At 42.8% G+C, this 15,641-nt stretch overlaps 2 protein-coding genes across 9 annotated transcripts in view; both read left to right on the forward strand.

Moving 5' to 3' along the window:
- The window catches only part of FNDC3A (fibronectin type III domain containing 3A), a 121,668-nt gene extending 113,934 nt beyond the window's left edge, over window positions 1–7,734 (forward strand). For all 8 annotated transcript variants that reach the window (XM_030477547.1, XM_030477545.1, XM_030477549.1 and 5 more), the window contains 4 exons: window positions 37–246; window positions 1,623–1,789; window positions 2,368–2,495; window positions 5,221–7,734. In XM_030477547.1, coding sequence (XP_030333407.1) covers window positions 37–246; window positions 1,623–1,789; window positions 2,368–2,495; window positions 5,221–5,535 — 820 coding nt within the window. In that variant the 3' untranslated portion in view covers window positions 5,536–7,734. The remainder of the gene's footprint in view (window positions 1–36; window positions 247–1,622; window positions 1,790–2,367; window positions 2,496–5,220) is intronic.
- MLNR (motilin receptor) lies at window positions 7,129–8,704 on the forward strand. The gene is given in 4 exon segments (XM_030477576.1): window positions 7,129–7,183; window positions 7,984–8,111; window positions 8,113–8,200; window positions 8,203–8,704. Coding segments are annotated over 4 exon segments (567 nt in total). The 3' UTR covers window positions 8,499–8,704.
- The last annotated feature ends 6,937 nt before the right edge of the window (window positions 8,705–15,641 follow it).

The following is a 15,641-nucleotide window of genomic DNA, read 5'->3' on the forward strand; positions in this document are numbered from 1 at the left end:
TTTCAAGTTAATTTATTCTCTCTTTTCAAATACCAGAGTACGAATTCAAGCCCTAAACAGTCTTGGAGCAGGTCCTTTCAGCCACACCATAAAACTGAAAACAAAGCCTCTCCCTCCAGATCCACCTCGCCTGGAATGTGCTGCATACAGTTCTCAGACTCTCAAGCTGAAGTGGGGAGAGGGAACTGCAAAAGCACTAACTGACTCCATTCAGTACCACCTTCAAATGGAGGATAAGAACGGAAGGTTGGTTTTGCATCCTTTTAATCTGCCCTGTGTCAGTGTGGTCTGATGCTTGGGAGATGGCAGCAAAGGGCAAAATATATAGAATTTTGCTGAATTTACCACAGACATAGGAGATCATCTTGTCTGGCAAGACCAGAAGGGCTCTAGTGTTCCTTGCTGGGAAGCACAAGATCAGAAACTTTTTTATTTATAGTTCAATATGAAGAGTTTAATGAAATGTTGCATACCAGCACACTTTTCTCTCTCACATTTGGTCAAGTATTTTGTCAAACTATCAAGTCTAATCAGTCTTGTGGATTTTATGTATGGAAGGGGCGAATCCTCTACTCTGTTGTCTTCATATGCAGTTATTTTTAGTGGAAAATATGTAGTACAATGTATTATTTTAAGGGAACCTTTCTCTCATGTTAAATTGGAATGTAAGCTGATGGTACAGCAAGTACCCTTGCCTAAATGGTAAAATGAACAATACTGCCACACAGTGTAGTGTGTCTGAATCTCTGAATAGCTTTAGCTTGGCAGCGAGGCAAAACATCTACTAGGTGAAGATGCTCTGTTGTGAGGAAAAGAAATTAGACTCATAACTGGAAAGAAATTCATTGCCATTACCAAATACTATGTCGTGCTCAGATACTATCTGTTTTAAACGTAAAAGAAAAGTTGAAGTAGGAGATAACCTCTGCAGAAAGAGATGAACTTGTGCTGTGTCCTGGGGATACCGAAATTGAAAATTGAATGAGAGCTGCCAGGATCAGTCTGTTTAAGAATTATAACATGAAGGAGAGTGGCCAGCCTACAAAGCTCTCACAACAGGACTCGGTGTGTGCTGCAAGCGTGACTCTGGCCTCTTCGGCAGGTCTGAGGAGCTTCATCAGTCACCCATCTCTGACAATGATGTGCAAGAGCAGCTGGATCCATGACCCCTTCTTAGCAGTAGTAAGAGAGAGTTGCAAAGGAGCAAAAAGCTAAAATCTAATTACCTAATTTTGAAAAGCTGAAGATGTTGGGAAACTATGTGGCCAAAAATAAACAGTGTAAAACAGCTTGCTGAAAGAGAGAACTGCTGTCCTTTCCCATTGCTTCAGGTGCACAAGGGTTTCTGAAAATGCTTAGGATCATTCTTGCCCAGAGACAATCTGTAGTACTCTTTGTGTACAAGAGATTTTTATTTCAAAGACAAGAGAAATAAAAACGTGGCCCTGGAAAATAAGCTTATTGTTCTGTAGTAATGCCAGGACACTGTTTAACTCTGAAATAAGTGTTTCTGGGCTTCTCAACAGATTCTGGGAAATTATGGGAATAGATTTCAAGACCAAACTGTAGCTTCTTTGGAAGTCCTTTCTGTGTTTAAAATAAGCTACTCTTTCCATTTCCAGGTTTGTATCCTTATACAGAGGACCATGTCATACATACAAAGTACAAAGGCTCAGTGAGTCAACATCATACAAATTTTGTATTCAGGCATGTAATGAAGCTGGTGAAGGTCCCCTTTCTCAAGAATATGTTTTCACTACTCCCAAATCTGTTCCCGCTGCCTTGAAAGGTACAGGTGCTTCTTCATTTGGGGGATGAGGGGATGACAAGTTGGTTTTAGTATTGTGTTATATTAGGGGTATTTAAGATGCTAAGCCCTTTTCCAAATGCAGGCAGGGATAGTAAGGAAATGCTCCTTCATTGCCTAAAGCTTCTAAAATATTAGCTCAAAAAATCAGAGACTTGAGAGACTTCTGCATTCTTTGACATAAGAAGGTTCGTACTTAGAATCCTTGCTTACCAGGAGAGAGTGACCAGGCTGTTAAAATAAAGTGAGGTGAAAATTCTTCCTATCATGTTTAGTATAATTTTAAGCGTAGCAGCTATGGGTTGGTTGGGGTTTTTTTGCATATGATACACACGTGCAGTGCGTTCTGTTGGATGATACATAAACAAGCAAGAGAGACCTGTGTAAATTGTTAGTTGTTATTCCAGAAAATGTTGCAGGAAGAACACATTTGAGTCTGAATCTTTTGTTTCTCTGAGATAACAGATAGAATACAGGATTTCGTAAGTGGTCAGAATATAATGACATTAAGTGATGGGGAAAGTGGAGCTTGCTGTCACCTCTGTGTTTGCTCCCTTCAGCGCCAAGGATAGAGAGGATAAATGATCACACTTGTGAGATCACGTGGGAGGTTCTGCAGCCCATGAAGGGTGATCCAGTTATCTACTGTCTTCAGGTCATGGTGGGAAAAGACTCGGAATTCAAACAGGTATGATGTGCTTCAATTACTGTATTTTAATTCCATTTGTATTTGTGGTAACTCATTTAGATTAAAGATTATTGTGTTGACAGTATGGTTTTAGGCACCATGCTAACTTTTTGTTACTAAGTAATAAAAGGTAGTATCTCATAAAACCGTTGTCATAGAGAAAAAAGATTTAAGGAATGTAAATATTGCACGAAGTTGCACCTCACCAATGGTGAGGAAATTGTCCACTAATAGGAAGAACTGAAAAAAAGAAGACATCCACCCAATGGTACCAAATTGAGACTTGTGAGAAAAAGATCAAAGAGTTCTCTTTGCACTAAGAGCTTTCAGAAGGCAGTAAGCAGTATTATAGAAGATTTGACTTTGACAAAGTCATACTTCTGTACAGAGAACTGCAGGTAGGAAAGAGCTCCTACTTTTGCAATGAGCTGTAGGGAAACTTTTAATGTAATTCAGTGACTAGTTTTTTACCATAGGACCATTTCAGTAGTAGGGCATGCTGTAACTACAAGGGTCAAGCAGTTGTGAGTGTGTTTTAATGTCAGGTTTGATTATCCAAAGATGCAGCTGGGAACCCAAGCTACAAATCAGTCTGCATTTAAAAGAGGATGTGCAGTGCTAATTTTGCATCCCTATAAACTGCCTGATAATTGACGTGAAATCAGACTTGGAAACTGTTTCACACTGTTAAGTAATCAGGTTTCTTTCCAGAAAGGAAACACAATTCTGGCTTATTATAATTTTATTATAGGTCGATACTAAGTAAGTTTTGCCTGTGCTTTGATAGATTATAGGCCTTAATATTTTCATAATTCATAACTTCTAGTGTAGTGCTGTGTCCATGAGGTCCATTTGTTAGATTTTTCAGTAACAAATGAACCATGCTCCAAGCTATTTGTTTCCTTGCCATGTGAATATTTTTTATCGTAACCTTAAAATTGCAAATGCAGTATGAAGTATGTAAGTGAGGTATGGTCAGTGCTGCTTCTCGACATGGAGTCAGATCAGGCTGATCATTGCCAGATGAGCTGGACAAGAAAATAAAGGTTACGCTTTAAGCCTGGAAATAAGAAAGCAGGCTGAGATGCATGATTCCTTTTTCCTCTCCAGAGCAGTTCAGCACAATACATTAAAATAAAATGAGGAGATGAGTTTGCAAAACTTAAAACTGGAACAGTCAAGAAGTAAACACCATGTAAACGGCCTTTAAGATAGTTAGACATGATGGTGACAGTTTTCTTTGATGTAGACAAAAAAGAAGTCCTGGAAGCTCACTCCAAGCTGTTTACTACCGTTTCCCTGCCTAAACTTCACTCTCCTCTCCCCCCCAGTCTGTCAGCCAAGTTACTCATGCGTTTCTCCCTACATGCTTAGGACAAAATAAGTTAGTAATCTGCTGTTTGAGTATATACATTAGTCAAACTTCTCAGGGGGTTAGGAAGCAACCCTATAAATACCCTAGCAAACACTTTTGAGGGGAAGGCACTGGGGACAAGTAGCTGTGGCCAGTCACCTGCTTGAGTAGGCTGTGTGTCTGTGCCCTGTTTGCTCGCGACGAAACGCATGACACAAATGAGCAGAATTTAGAGGAAGCTGCACTTCCAATGGCCTGCCCTGTCTCAGGAGGACAATTTCCTGGGAGCAATTTCCTGGGAGAAAGGAAAGTCTCTAGGTTGTAGGTTCCAGTAAAGCTCAGCTGCCTTGGCTATCAGAGGGCTTTCCAAGTCTATGAGGAGCCTCAGGCACAGCAAGAGCTCTTCAAACAATAAAATCGGAAGAGGTTTCCTGCTTCTTTCTTTGAATGGTTGGTAGTTTGCATCGTGAAATACTGTCTAACAGGATGATAACTGCAAGGAAAACTTCTGCATGATGTGGTATTTCTGTATTCTGCTACCGATTAAATAAAGCAAATCCAGATAATGAGGTGTGAAGGGGTTTAAAGAGAGAAATCAAGCTGTACTGTGCTACACACCTAATAGCTCAGTACCTACTGATATACCTGTAAATGGAAAATTGCACCCACATGGGGATGGGATTTCATTGGCTTTTACAAGACCTTTATGTAGCTGCAAATTAATTAATTTGAGGAACCAGCATTTGGATTTCACTGAATTAGGCACTCTGTGCTGGAGAGTTGTGAACTCATGTTAACCAGAAGACTGGGAGACTCTTGGAGAACACCCTGACAAGCCATCTGTGTTTTGGGATCTGATGAAACTGAAAATCACAGTGAGGACTCCTTGCAGCTTTCCTGATACAGTGTCTACTGGGATAAGTTAATAGTAATTTAAACACAAGGTATTGTAGCTACAACAAAGTATGTTGCATTGGATTAGACTTAATGTAGTAGCTTGATATGGAGTTAATTACGTAAAATCCTGTGAAGGGATATTGTACATTACGTCCCACGGCATAGTATTTACATTGTAAGTGGTCACTAAAACAACATAAATCACCAGGGTTTCTGGCAGAGTTAATTTAGCGTGTACTCACCATGCCATAGAAGCTCTTGTAGTACTTTTCCTGTTTCACCAAAAGGACTGGAGCCTTTACCTGGCGTTTAAATTGCGCTTGTGAGCTTTTTGTCCATTTTCTTCTGCATGGGTGAAAACACTGGTGAGGAGTCAGCCTTTTTACAGTTACCTCCACCATAAACAAAACCACAGAGATGTGTATGTAGGATGTTTTTATTAGATGTATCTGTTTGTTTTATCTTTACTGCTAGATTTATAAGGGTCCGGACTGGTCATTCCGATACACGGGCCTCCAGCTGAACTGTGAATACCGTTTCCGCGCGTGTGCCATTCGCCAGTGCCAAGAGACAGTAGGTCACCAGGATCTGATAGGCCCCTACAGTGCCCCAGTGCTATTCATCTCTCAGAGGACTGAACCACCGGCAAGCACCAACAAGGACGCTGTGCAAACCACAAGGACACAATGGTCACAGAGCGACCAAGTGTGCGCTGCTGTCATCCTTGCACTTTTCGCTATCTTTTCCATTCTGATTGCTGTTATAATTCAGTATTTTGTAATAAAGTGAAGAAGAGAGGTTTATTTTAGAACGCTGCCCATTACATTTTACTTTCTCATAATCTAAAAGTAATTCTGTTCTCTCGCTTTTACAAAAAAAACCAGGCATTTAGCACCGTCATTGGGACTGATGCAAACCTTTTCGGCCACTTTAAAATGCTTACTGGTAGGTGTAGGCTGACACATGTTATTAGAATGCAAGCCACAGAAATACAATCTTTTCTTTAATATGCCTTCTTGCAGTACAAACTCTATATGGGGCAGGCAAGGTGTGTTTAATGACAAGGGTTTGACCAGTAAACATAAGTGTAAGAACGGTTTCCTGACCCACGCTTCTTGTAAGGGTTGCTACCGTCACAGGGAAGAATGTGTAATCGCATTGAAAACTTACACTAACAAACTTGTGCTGTATACAATATTAATCTGATGCTGTGAAAGCAATTTAGCGCTGTATTTCTACCTCCTCATTTGTCTTAATTATTTGGGAAGCAGGATTTATGCTGAAAAATAGAAGGGGCTTTTCTCAGGCAGCAAATAATAAACTGGATGGAAGAGTGTGCACGAAGGAAGCTTCTTACTGATAAATGTGGAGTTCTTCACTGCAAGTAGATGTTTTTGAAAGACCACAAGGGGATGGCACAAGTGGTTTATCTTGCCCCCAGGATTTGATGTTTACTTATAAAAATGCCTCTTTTACTTCTCAAAAATAGAGAAGGGAGAGTGTGAGAGAACTTCTTAGACTTCCTACTTAAATTGAAAAACACATTTCCAAAGTTGACCTTTGATTGGATGCAGTTTATACAGATGTCTGTGCCCTCTGATTTTGGCTAGTTAATAGTTTTTTGAGATAAAATTCATCATTGAATTTTTGCTGTTTCCCCAGCATTCACTTGCCATATCCACCAGAATCAAGCACTGCCTTTTATTTTTTGTTTTCTCTTTGTCTTTCTTTTTTTCTTTCTTTCTTTCTTTCTTTGGGGCACCAAATCAGAAGACGAAGCGTAGTAATTTGCACCAGAAAACTTAAAAGCTGCTTTTTTCTTGAGATCCTAATGTTTAATGTAATGTCTCTTTGGATACTGTACCAAATTGTTGATTGCATGTAGTTAATGTTGCATTAGAGCACTTTGCAATTGCATAACTCATCAATGTTTCGTGAGCTTGCGTTTGTGAGTTCTTGAATGATCAGACTGAATTTTATCAAGTATGCCATTGAACATCTCGCTGGATGTCAATGATTGCCAGTGACACAAAGCTTGTAGTGAAACTATCTTTAAAAGAAAAAAAATCCTTGTCTCATCACACTTACGTTATTTGTTATACACTTTGTAATTAGCTACTCTTAATTTATTTGAGTTACAAGATAGTGGATCATTAATGACTTCTAGTTGTGTTCAGTTTAGCATTTTTAATGGTATTAAACACTTCTGTTGGTCTTAATAATAATAAAAAAAGGAACCTCTGTCTTGTGCTTTGAAGATCTCTGAAGAATTTCTCTTATATTAGAACGGGCATGTATTGTAATTGTTTATACGTCCAATGATCTGTGCTGTAGAATAATGTTGCTGAGTTTCGTTACTTTAAAAACAACAAAAGAGAAGAAATGGCGAAGAACTCGGCCTCCGCGTGGCGAGAGCGCTCTGTCTTTAAAATGTACTGTATGTTTACACTTTATTTCCAATTTGTCATTTGTACGTATAGGCTGATACCTTCCCGCAGGACAACTGATGTTTTCTAGAACCTTCTTCAAAGTGCCATGTTTGGCAGTGCAAATGAGGTTGCGTGTAACAGCCCAGAGATTTCTTACGGTTGAATGTCTAAAACGGTAAGATTTGTTACTGCAGTTAATCTGCAGTGACTTCTGTTTTTCATAGTAAAATTCAAATGAGCTCCTATTTTTGATAGTCATTTAATAGTGTATTTGCCATTTGAGCCTCAGTGCATATTACTGCACCGAAGACAATTTTTAATGTAATCTTAATTTTACCTCATATACTGTACATTCCAAAAATAAATTAAAAAAAAAGAGAAAAAGAGAAAAACTCTAAACTTTTTAAAACGTTATAGATACACTACCAAACATATCACTTTACAATTGTACAACATCGGACTCCATGAAGACGAACCTGTATAGTCTGATAGAAAATACATAAACTATGTAGCAAAGTATCTTTAAAAATCTGTGGAAAATAAAAGTATCATTCTTTTTTGTGGTGGTCGGTCCGTGCTGTTGGCGTGCACCGCCGCTGCTGGAGCACGCTTGCGTTCCGCAGCGGCTGCCCTTGCCTGGGCCAGGGCTGATGGTGGCGGCTCCCTGAGGCAGTGGGACCACAGGGAGGGGCGGTGGGTGCAGGGACTGAGGCCTGACGAGCAACGCTGCCCCGTGGGTGTTGGGGGGGGGGGGGGGGGGTGAGGCAGCCATGTCCCACAGGGGTGCGTGGGGTGGTGGTGGGAGCAGCAGTGAGGGCGAGCCATGGTCTGTGGCTGGGGTTGGTGCTGCTGGGGTGGGTGCTCATCCCCATCATGGCTGGCTGCCTGGGGCCCTTCATGGGAGGAGTGGTGGGTAATGTCCCGACGGTGCTGGTCATCTACACTGTCACAACGTGAAGACACCACCAACCTCTGCCTGAGCACCATGGCTGCCTCAGACCTGCTCACCCTCCTGGGCCTGCGCATCAACTCCATGGTCTCTGGCCCTGGCCCTTCATGCAGCTGCTGTGCTGCCTCTCCCACTGCCTCACCGAGGGCTGCCCCTGTGTCCTCCACAGCACCACCCTCACCATGGAGCATTACCTTGCCATCTGCTTCCCCCTCAAGGCCAAGGTGGTCGTCACCAAGCGCAGGGTGAAGGCCTCCATCGGCATCCTCTGGGCCTTCGCCTTCCTCTCTATCACCCCCTTCTTCTTCCTGGTCAGTGTGGAGCAGCCCAACGACGATCCTGACTTCAGCCGTGAGTGCAAGCGCACCCCATAGAGCCCAGCCTGCTGGCCACCATGTTCTAGGTCAGTCACATCTGCCTCAACACCCTCTACAGCTTTGTCAGCCGGGAGCTGTGGTGGAGAAGCCCACCTTCCTGCGCGGGGTAGGGATAGCACAGCAGAACATCCCGGCCATGCTACCGAGCCCTCCAGCGCCCCCAGAGACTGCTGCGGCAGGGATTTTGCTCCCTCACGGCTAAGGCTTCAACTGGTGTGTAGCACTGCACATCAGCAGTGCGACCGCCTTCATAGGAACAGCCTTTTCTGAACTTCACCAGGCAGAACCGAGCATGAGGTAGTCTGCAACTTCAGAAGAACTGAGGTAACTTCAACCATCTCCTCCAGTGGGCACCTCCGGGTAGTACATTTCTGCTTCTGAAAAAGAAGGTTGACTTTCTAAGTGTCTTTCGTAGCTCTCTGAACAGTAAATCCACTGGTTGCCCACGCAGGTTGAAAAACAGCAGCTTAACCTTTATGAGCTGTTGGCAGAAAAATCACCTAATACCAAAGCACTTCCTGCTGATGTAGGATGCTGTTAATTTTTAGTTCGTTTTCTTAGTCTTAAGTTCATTAACGTTAGTGTCAGGCTCTGGAAAGTTAGAGATCATAGTCTGCCCGGGGGCTTTAAACTTTGTAAACAGTGATCAATTGGAAGAAAAAAGAAGGAAAGAGAAGGAAAGAACAGAGAAATCCAACTATTGATTAATAAGCATACAACAAAATGCCCTGGTTTTGGGGGGTTTTTTGATCTACCTTTCATGAAGGTTTTACATGCTACATGGGAGACTTTGGTAATCGGCTTAGCATTAGCACAGCAAAATGGAAAGAAACAATAAGCCCAAGAGAGTACATTTTGCTAAGTTATTGGAGGAAGGTGTTTGTATTGACATTGGAGTAGGCACAAGGTTTTCCAACAGAAACACCCATGTCAAATAAGGTCTCTTATTTATATACTAGCAGCTAATCCACTGTATCTATAAGAGTTTAGATATTCCTATCACTTCCTCGTCACCACAGTGTTTGGTAAATGTTAGCAGCATGTCTCCACTGCCTCATGGTCTGGACTGTGCTTACAGGCGCAACGCTGGTGGTATGTCTGTGCTTGCCCTCTGTTAACCCTTGTTAATTAGCATGTCTGTGGTTCAAAGTAGTAACAATGGTGGTTACTGTATGCTGGAGTTTCCTGCAATGGTGTTTGCTGCCGCAGGAAGGCAGAATTCAGCGTCCAGCTCAGACACCTCAAGATGGCAAAGTTGAACCTGAGCCTTCTCTGGGTTTTAAAAATCCGACCAATTCGTCATTTAACAATCCATAGCTCTGAGTCACTGAATAAAAAAAAGAAGACAGGAAAACCCTTAGCTCACTGCACACACATTAAGCTTTCTTCTTCTGTTGGCTTTGATCTGGGGAAGAGCAGTTGTCTGCAGGGTTTGGCTTGGGATGCTTTTGCCAGGGAGGAGAGTGTCATTGAAATGTTATAATAAAAGAAGAGCTGGTATTTTCTGTTTGAGCAAGTTACTTTTAACAGCAATCCTAGTAAATGTATGTAGACAGACTGAGGAGAAAAAAAGCTTTGTCACGTTGATACGTAGCCGTGAAGCTTCTTCTACATGCCTGTGGTCTCCTGATAATGGCTTTTCCTTTATCACTAGCTACTAATTGCACTGGGAGGTAAACACTTGCCAGGCAGAAATTTCTATAAGTACCACAAGCAGGAGGTGTGAGCAGGAGGAGAGAGGGAAATGCCCTTTTCCAGGGCGGATAGCCCTGGCACCCCTCTGCTCTCTAAGCCTGCTGGGTGTCCGGGCAGGGCCCTCTGCAGGGCCCTCTACAGGTCCCTTGTGGCTGAGACCCGGTCTTGCTACTCACGGGGTGACCATGTTTCTGCCAGGAGCTTCAGGCTTGGGCTGCTCCTGCTCAGCCTCAGGCACCGCAGCAGAAGGCTTCTGCTCCCAGCGGCAGACTCCATGCAAATGGCCTGGTTTCCTGGGAAAGTCATTTGTATCCCTCTTACAAATATTCCTTTTGCATGCTTAGTAGAATATCAGTGAGCTGCATTCGTGAGCTTGCCATGCCTTTTTGTTAGTGCTCGGTCACCACCAGGTCAAACACTTAGGAAACGGATGGAGTTTGGGGAGTTTCCAGGCCTGGCACTGCTGCTTCTGGCGATTGTGTAAGGAGGAATGTTGCAAATAAAAGAAAATAGCCCTTATTTATTCCCAGGAACCCCATGTCCAGATGCAGCCTGATTCTAGAAAACTATCTTTAAAATAAGTACTTCAGAAGTAGTTTCCATACTATGGAAAATATACAGGCTATAAAATATAAAGGAAAATAGACTAGAGCAGAGCAACTTTGCCAGGCAAAGAGAATGAAATCATAGAATCATAGAATCACAGAATGGTTTGGATTGGAAGGGACCTCAAGATCATCTGGTTCCAACCCCACTGCCATGGGCAGGGACACCTTCCACCAGACCAGTGTGGGAAAATGGGGCAAATTAGAGAAAACTCCCACAGTCCCCCAAAGTTATACGAAAGTTATATGAAATAAAGAAATTTTAGGACAAAATGTAGCTGCTACTCGCAGGGTGGAATGCAGTTGGAATCTATCCTACAATAGTTCCCCAGGCAAGGTATTGCTAAACTGCATAGCAGCTGTCAATCAATGAAGAGAGGGGAAGGTGTCGGCTGTAGAGCCAGCAACTGTGGCAAAACTGCTTTCCTTGGATGAAATTTGCCCATTATCATGTCACTGTAATACCAAAGCACACCTTCATCTCAAAGCTACCCTCCTCCAAGGTATGAACACCCCGCACTGAGCATGCACTCTATATTTTTACTAATTGTATCTTTAAAAGCAAAGCAAGAGAATTTTACACCCATCAGTAACAAAAGTTTGTGTGACTGGAGTCACTCAAGCTCCACCTACAATTCTATATTAAATAATATAAAAGTGAATTAGGAAGGGGACAAGTTAGTGAAGACACCATCATAACCGCTGGGAGTGGTCAATGGGCCGAACCTCTCTTCTCCCCCACAGGGACACCTCTTGGGCAAGAGCTGTACTCTCTATGTGCTTTAATGATTAACTCCAACTGGCTTCTGTATCTATTACTTCACGCTTGTTCTTGCAGTTAGTGTATGCTCAACAGCAATCTTCGAACCTTAATCTGTCACAGATCTGCATAAGTCACTCCCCACCATGCTGCTTTTCTATCTGATTTCCATGTTCATTAAACAGCTGTACAAAGTGTAGAAATAAATTTGAGGTATGATATGCCCTGGCTCTAACGTAACTTCATCTGCATTTGCAGCATGATAATAATATTATGTCACCCTTTCACATAACATGATTCTAAATTGAGTATGTAGTAGACTACCTAAATTAAACATTACCTGTTTGATAAGTATTCTAAAAATGGAAGTTCTATTCTAAAATAAAGGTGGAAAATCAGTTGTTTCTTTCTGTAAGAACCAACATTTCTCTTCTCTGTTTAAACAGATACATGTGTTGATCCTCCTAAGACAGCAAAAGCACATTTCACTCCTGGTAAATTGACACTTCAAGGTTTACTGCTTAACTTCCACTCAGCAAAATACACCCATAGGTATGATGTGTACTCAGTTTTAACTAAAACATTTTCTGGATTAGGAACAAATGGTTCTTCTGGTCCTTGTGGAGCATCTGTATTTGGGGGTTTTTACCAACTGGTATGCAACTTACAAAGAATTTTACAGTGCTTTATCACAAAAAGACAAACCAATCCTATTTTATTGTCCCCTCTCTCTTTGGAGGTCATGTGAGCCAAGCAATTAAGATTTCTTCTAAGGGCATTTCCCACAAGGAATTGAAACCTTTAAACATCAGTTTGCAAATGCCCCTATTCCAGAAAGTAATTGCCACAAACTGGATAGCGGCACTGGCTTTGCAGGGTCCTTCCAGGGAAAAAAACACAGTGCTGGGAAGAGCCTGCAGCAGCAGCAAAGACCCACTGGGAAAGCACAGAGCAGCCTCGGGGCATTGTGAGCAACTCCTTCCCTGCTCACTACTGTCCACCAATTTTGGTACCAGGGCAAGTGGAGGGGACTGTCACCACTCTGCCCAGTTTCCATGTGCCACCCACCCTCTCTGCGTGTGCCATAGGCTCTCCTCTCAACTGGCACGGGCCTGGGTTTGTAAATAAGAAAGGCTTTTGCTGTCTGTATTTCTCTTTACACTATCAGTTAGAATAATAATTTTAAGACGACAACTAGCCAGAAGGGCACCAAAGCCTCAGCACCATCACTGTTTTATGCAAGGCAATTGATCCTTTGGTGAACAAAGACCTTCTAAGTTCAAAGCTGCTCTTTTACTTGCTAAAATGATGCTGTCTCCAAAGGCAATGTGCAGCTGGCCTAGAAGAATAGAGGTGCAGGGACACATGTTTTCTCCCTACAGTCATCCCCTTAAAATCCTATTTCCTACTGTGCTACATAGTTCCCACAGGAAACAGAAAGCCTGAGGCTATGTCTGCAATTCAAACAAAGAGATTACACAAAGTAAACCAGAGCCAGGTATAAAGCGACTTACGTGTGTCCCAAACTGCGCTGAATGAACTGAACTGGCTAAATATCACCCTGGCCTTGGATCAGTTGAGCCTGATAAGAACAGGCTCCAGCATCCCTGGGGCACCACCTGCTATTTGATTTAGGATCAGGCTTAACTCCACCAAAATAAGCCACTAACTGGTTTACTGTCACTGTATGCTTCTGGGCACCTGTGGTGCTGCACTTGAGCTTTGGTGGGGATTTTCTGGATCTCAGAGGAAACACCGCAGTGGAGGGCAAGGTTTGCATTTGAGGAGCTGGGAGGCAGATACAAAACTAAACCTCTTGTGCACTTTGTACCAGTAGATCTTAAAACACTTTCTTGGGGGCAAAGCACAAGTCCCATTGTTGTATATTGTTTTATTGTTGATGTGGGCTCAGTGCCTCTGACGACAAAGCAGGCATAGACTTGAAATAACAGGATGAATATCAAGTGACCAAGGATCCCTGGAGTCTGCCCAGATGTCACAGGTGGAACACTTATGAGCCTCAATCACTGGGAGCAACATCAATCCTGTCTTCTGCTCAGTGTCCCTACAGCAGCAACCCTCTAGTGACCCCAAATGTTAAGGTTGATGCCACCCAGTGCTCTCATGTGCCACACAAATCTCCAAGCATGTCACCTAAGCCTAAGGCTTCCAAAGCATTTAGAAAAGCCAGCCAACCTCGGACCAGAAAATGGCTGTCCAGGTTGGGAAGTACCTGACAGAGGTGAGCTCTGAACCTCCTCCTGCAGCAGCTCTGAGCAGCCATATGTTGAGATAAGTCAAGAAGTAACAGGGCAGAACATGGTTTCAGGGAAGATGCTCTGACACTCCATGAACCCTCTGGGGAATCCTCCAAGAGTGATGAAACATACCCTGAGCACAGCAAAACAATGAAGAGTTCTCAACCAATTTCTCAGCCACATTTAAATGCAATAGGTCATTTACATGACTGTTAGGGAGCCAAGAAGTAACACATACACCTCAGTTAAGTTGGCAAGAACTGAGCCCCCTAAAGTGCAGTGAAGAAGATTAAACCCAAGAAATCAGGTGACCCTGGCAGACATGAAGGCAGAAGTTGTGCTCAATCCTCAGCAAAGTTGATGGGGACTGAGGACTTCAAATACATACATTAAGTAAAAGTAAACAAAAATACAACTAAAAAAATAACCAAAAGAACAAGACAAGCGCCAACTTGTACAAGGCTCTTTCAGGCTATGTCTTGCTTCCGGATGTGTCCTTTCTTCTTGTTGCTTCTTGTGTGAATGCAGCCTATCCAGAAAGCTTCTGTAAAGACCATTTTACCAGCATCTTTCTAAGATCATTTTACGCTGCTCTTTGCCTTCTTCCACTGGATTCCTCCTCCCAGGAGCAAACATTTTTCACCCCCACCTTGACAGTCATCTCTGTGCTATCCAGTGGCTGACACTGCTGCTAAGCATCCTGTGATCACCTCCATTTCCTGGGGGCAGAAGGAGTTCCCAGACAAGAGTGCTAGCACCTCAGCCCACTTGCCTGTTTGGGAAGAGGTCTCCCTCTAAATGCCCCCAAAGCTAATCATGCTTGTGGCTGCCCATCCCTGGAAGGGTTCAAGAGCAGCCTGGATGGGGCTTTGAGCAACCTGGTCTAGTGGAAGCTGTCTGTGGCAGGGGAATTGGAGCTAGATGAGCTTTAAGGTCCCTTCCAACACAAACTATTCTACGATTCTGTGATTCCCATTGTAACATCCCCAGGGCTGGGCTCTCGGAGGGGCTGCTGCTCAGGACAGGTTTCCCTGCACAGCACCTCCGCTGTCTCAAATTGCACTCCTGCCCCACGTGCTCCGAGTATTTCCCTTTCCACTGCACATACTTCAGTACGCTGCTCTATAAAGCAAGCACTCTGCTATCTGTTCCAAGTTCATTTATACAGGTTTTGTTTGGGTGATATCAGTGTTACCTGTATCAGAGCTATACAAACAGCTTCTTGAAAAGAATTTAAACACATGGAAAATGTTTGCCATTTATCCCAGCCCCTTCTGAAAGGTGTATTTTTATGCTTTCCAAGCCACAGTTTGTAACATAAAACCCTGTCTTGATATTTTGATGTATAGGACACCACTCAGTGTCTGTCAGCAATTAAAAAGTTAATTTGTGTTTATTAACATTCAAAGCATGGTAGCACTGCCTCAATAAATTCTTGTGTTTCTGTAGTATCTGCAAGTATTATGCAAGTATTTGGAGGAACCTTGGGCAGCACTGCTGATTAAATGCATAATATGGATATAAAATGCAGTCAGTTAATATGGCTCAGAGAAACAATGCCTCATTATTCAGCTGCTGAATATATAAATTCCAGGCATCTAAACTGGCGTACTTCAGAGGACCAGCACATGGGCATGGACACAGCATTAGCCTCTCATTCTGTAATCTTTCATAACCTTGGAATGACCCAAACCTGATTGCCTTTCTGATACCAGAGCAACACCATGTCTTTACTGTGCTAAATACAGACACCCTCAGATATAACATCATCTACCCTCTACTGCTTCCAAAATCAATACAAACTAGGCACATGGATGGCTTC

Source organism: Strigops habroptila, chromosome 2 (genome assembly GCF_004027225.2).
Source record: "Strigops habroptila isolate Jane chromosome 2, bStrHab1.2.pri, whole genome shotgun sequence".
In the NCBI taxonomy this organism is placed as follows: Eukaryota; Metazoa; Chordata; class Aves; order Psittaciformes; family Psittacidae; genus Strigops; species Strigops habroptila.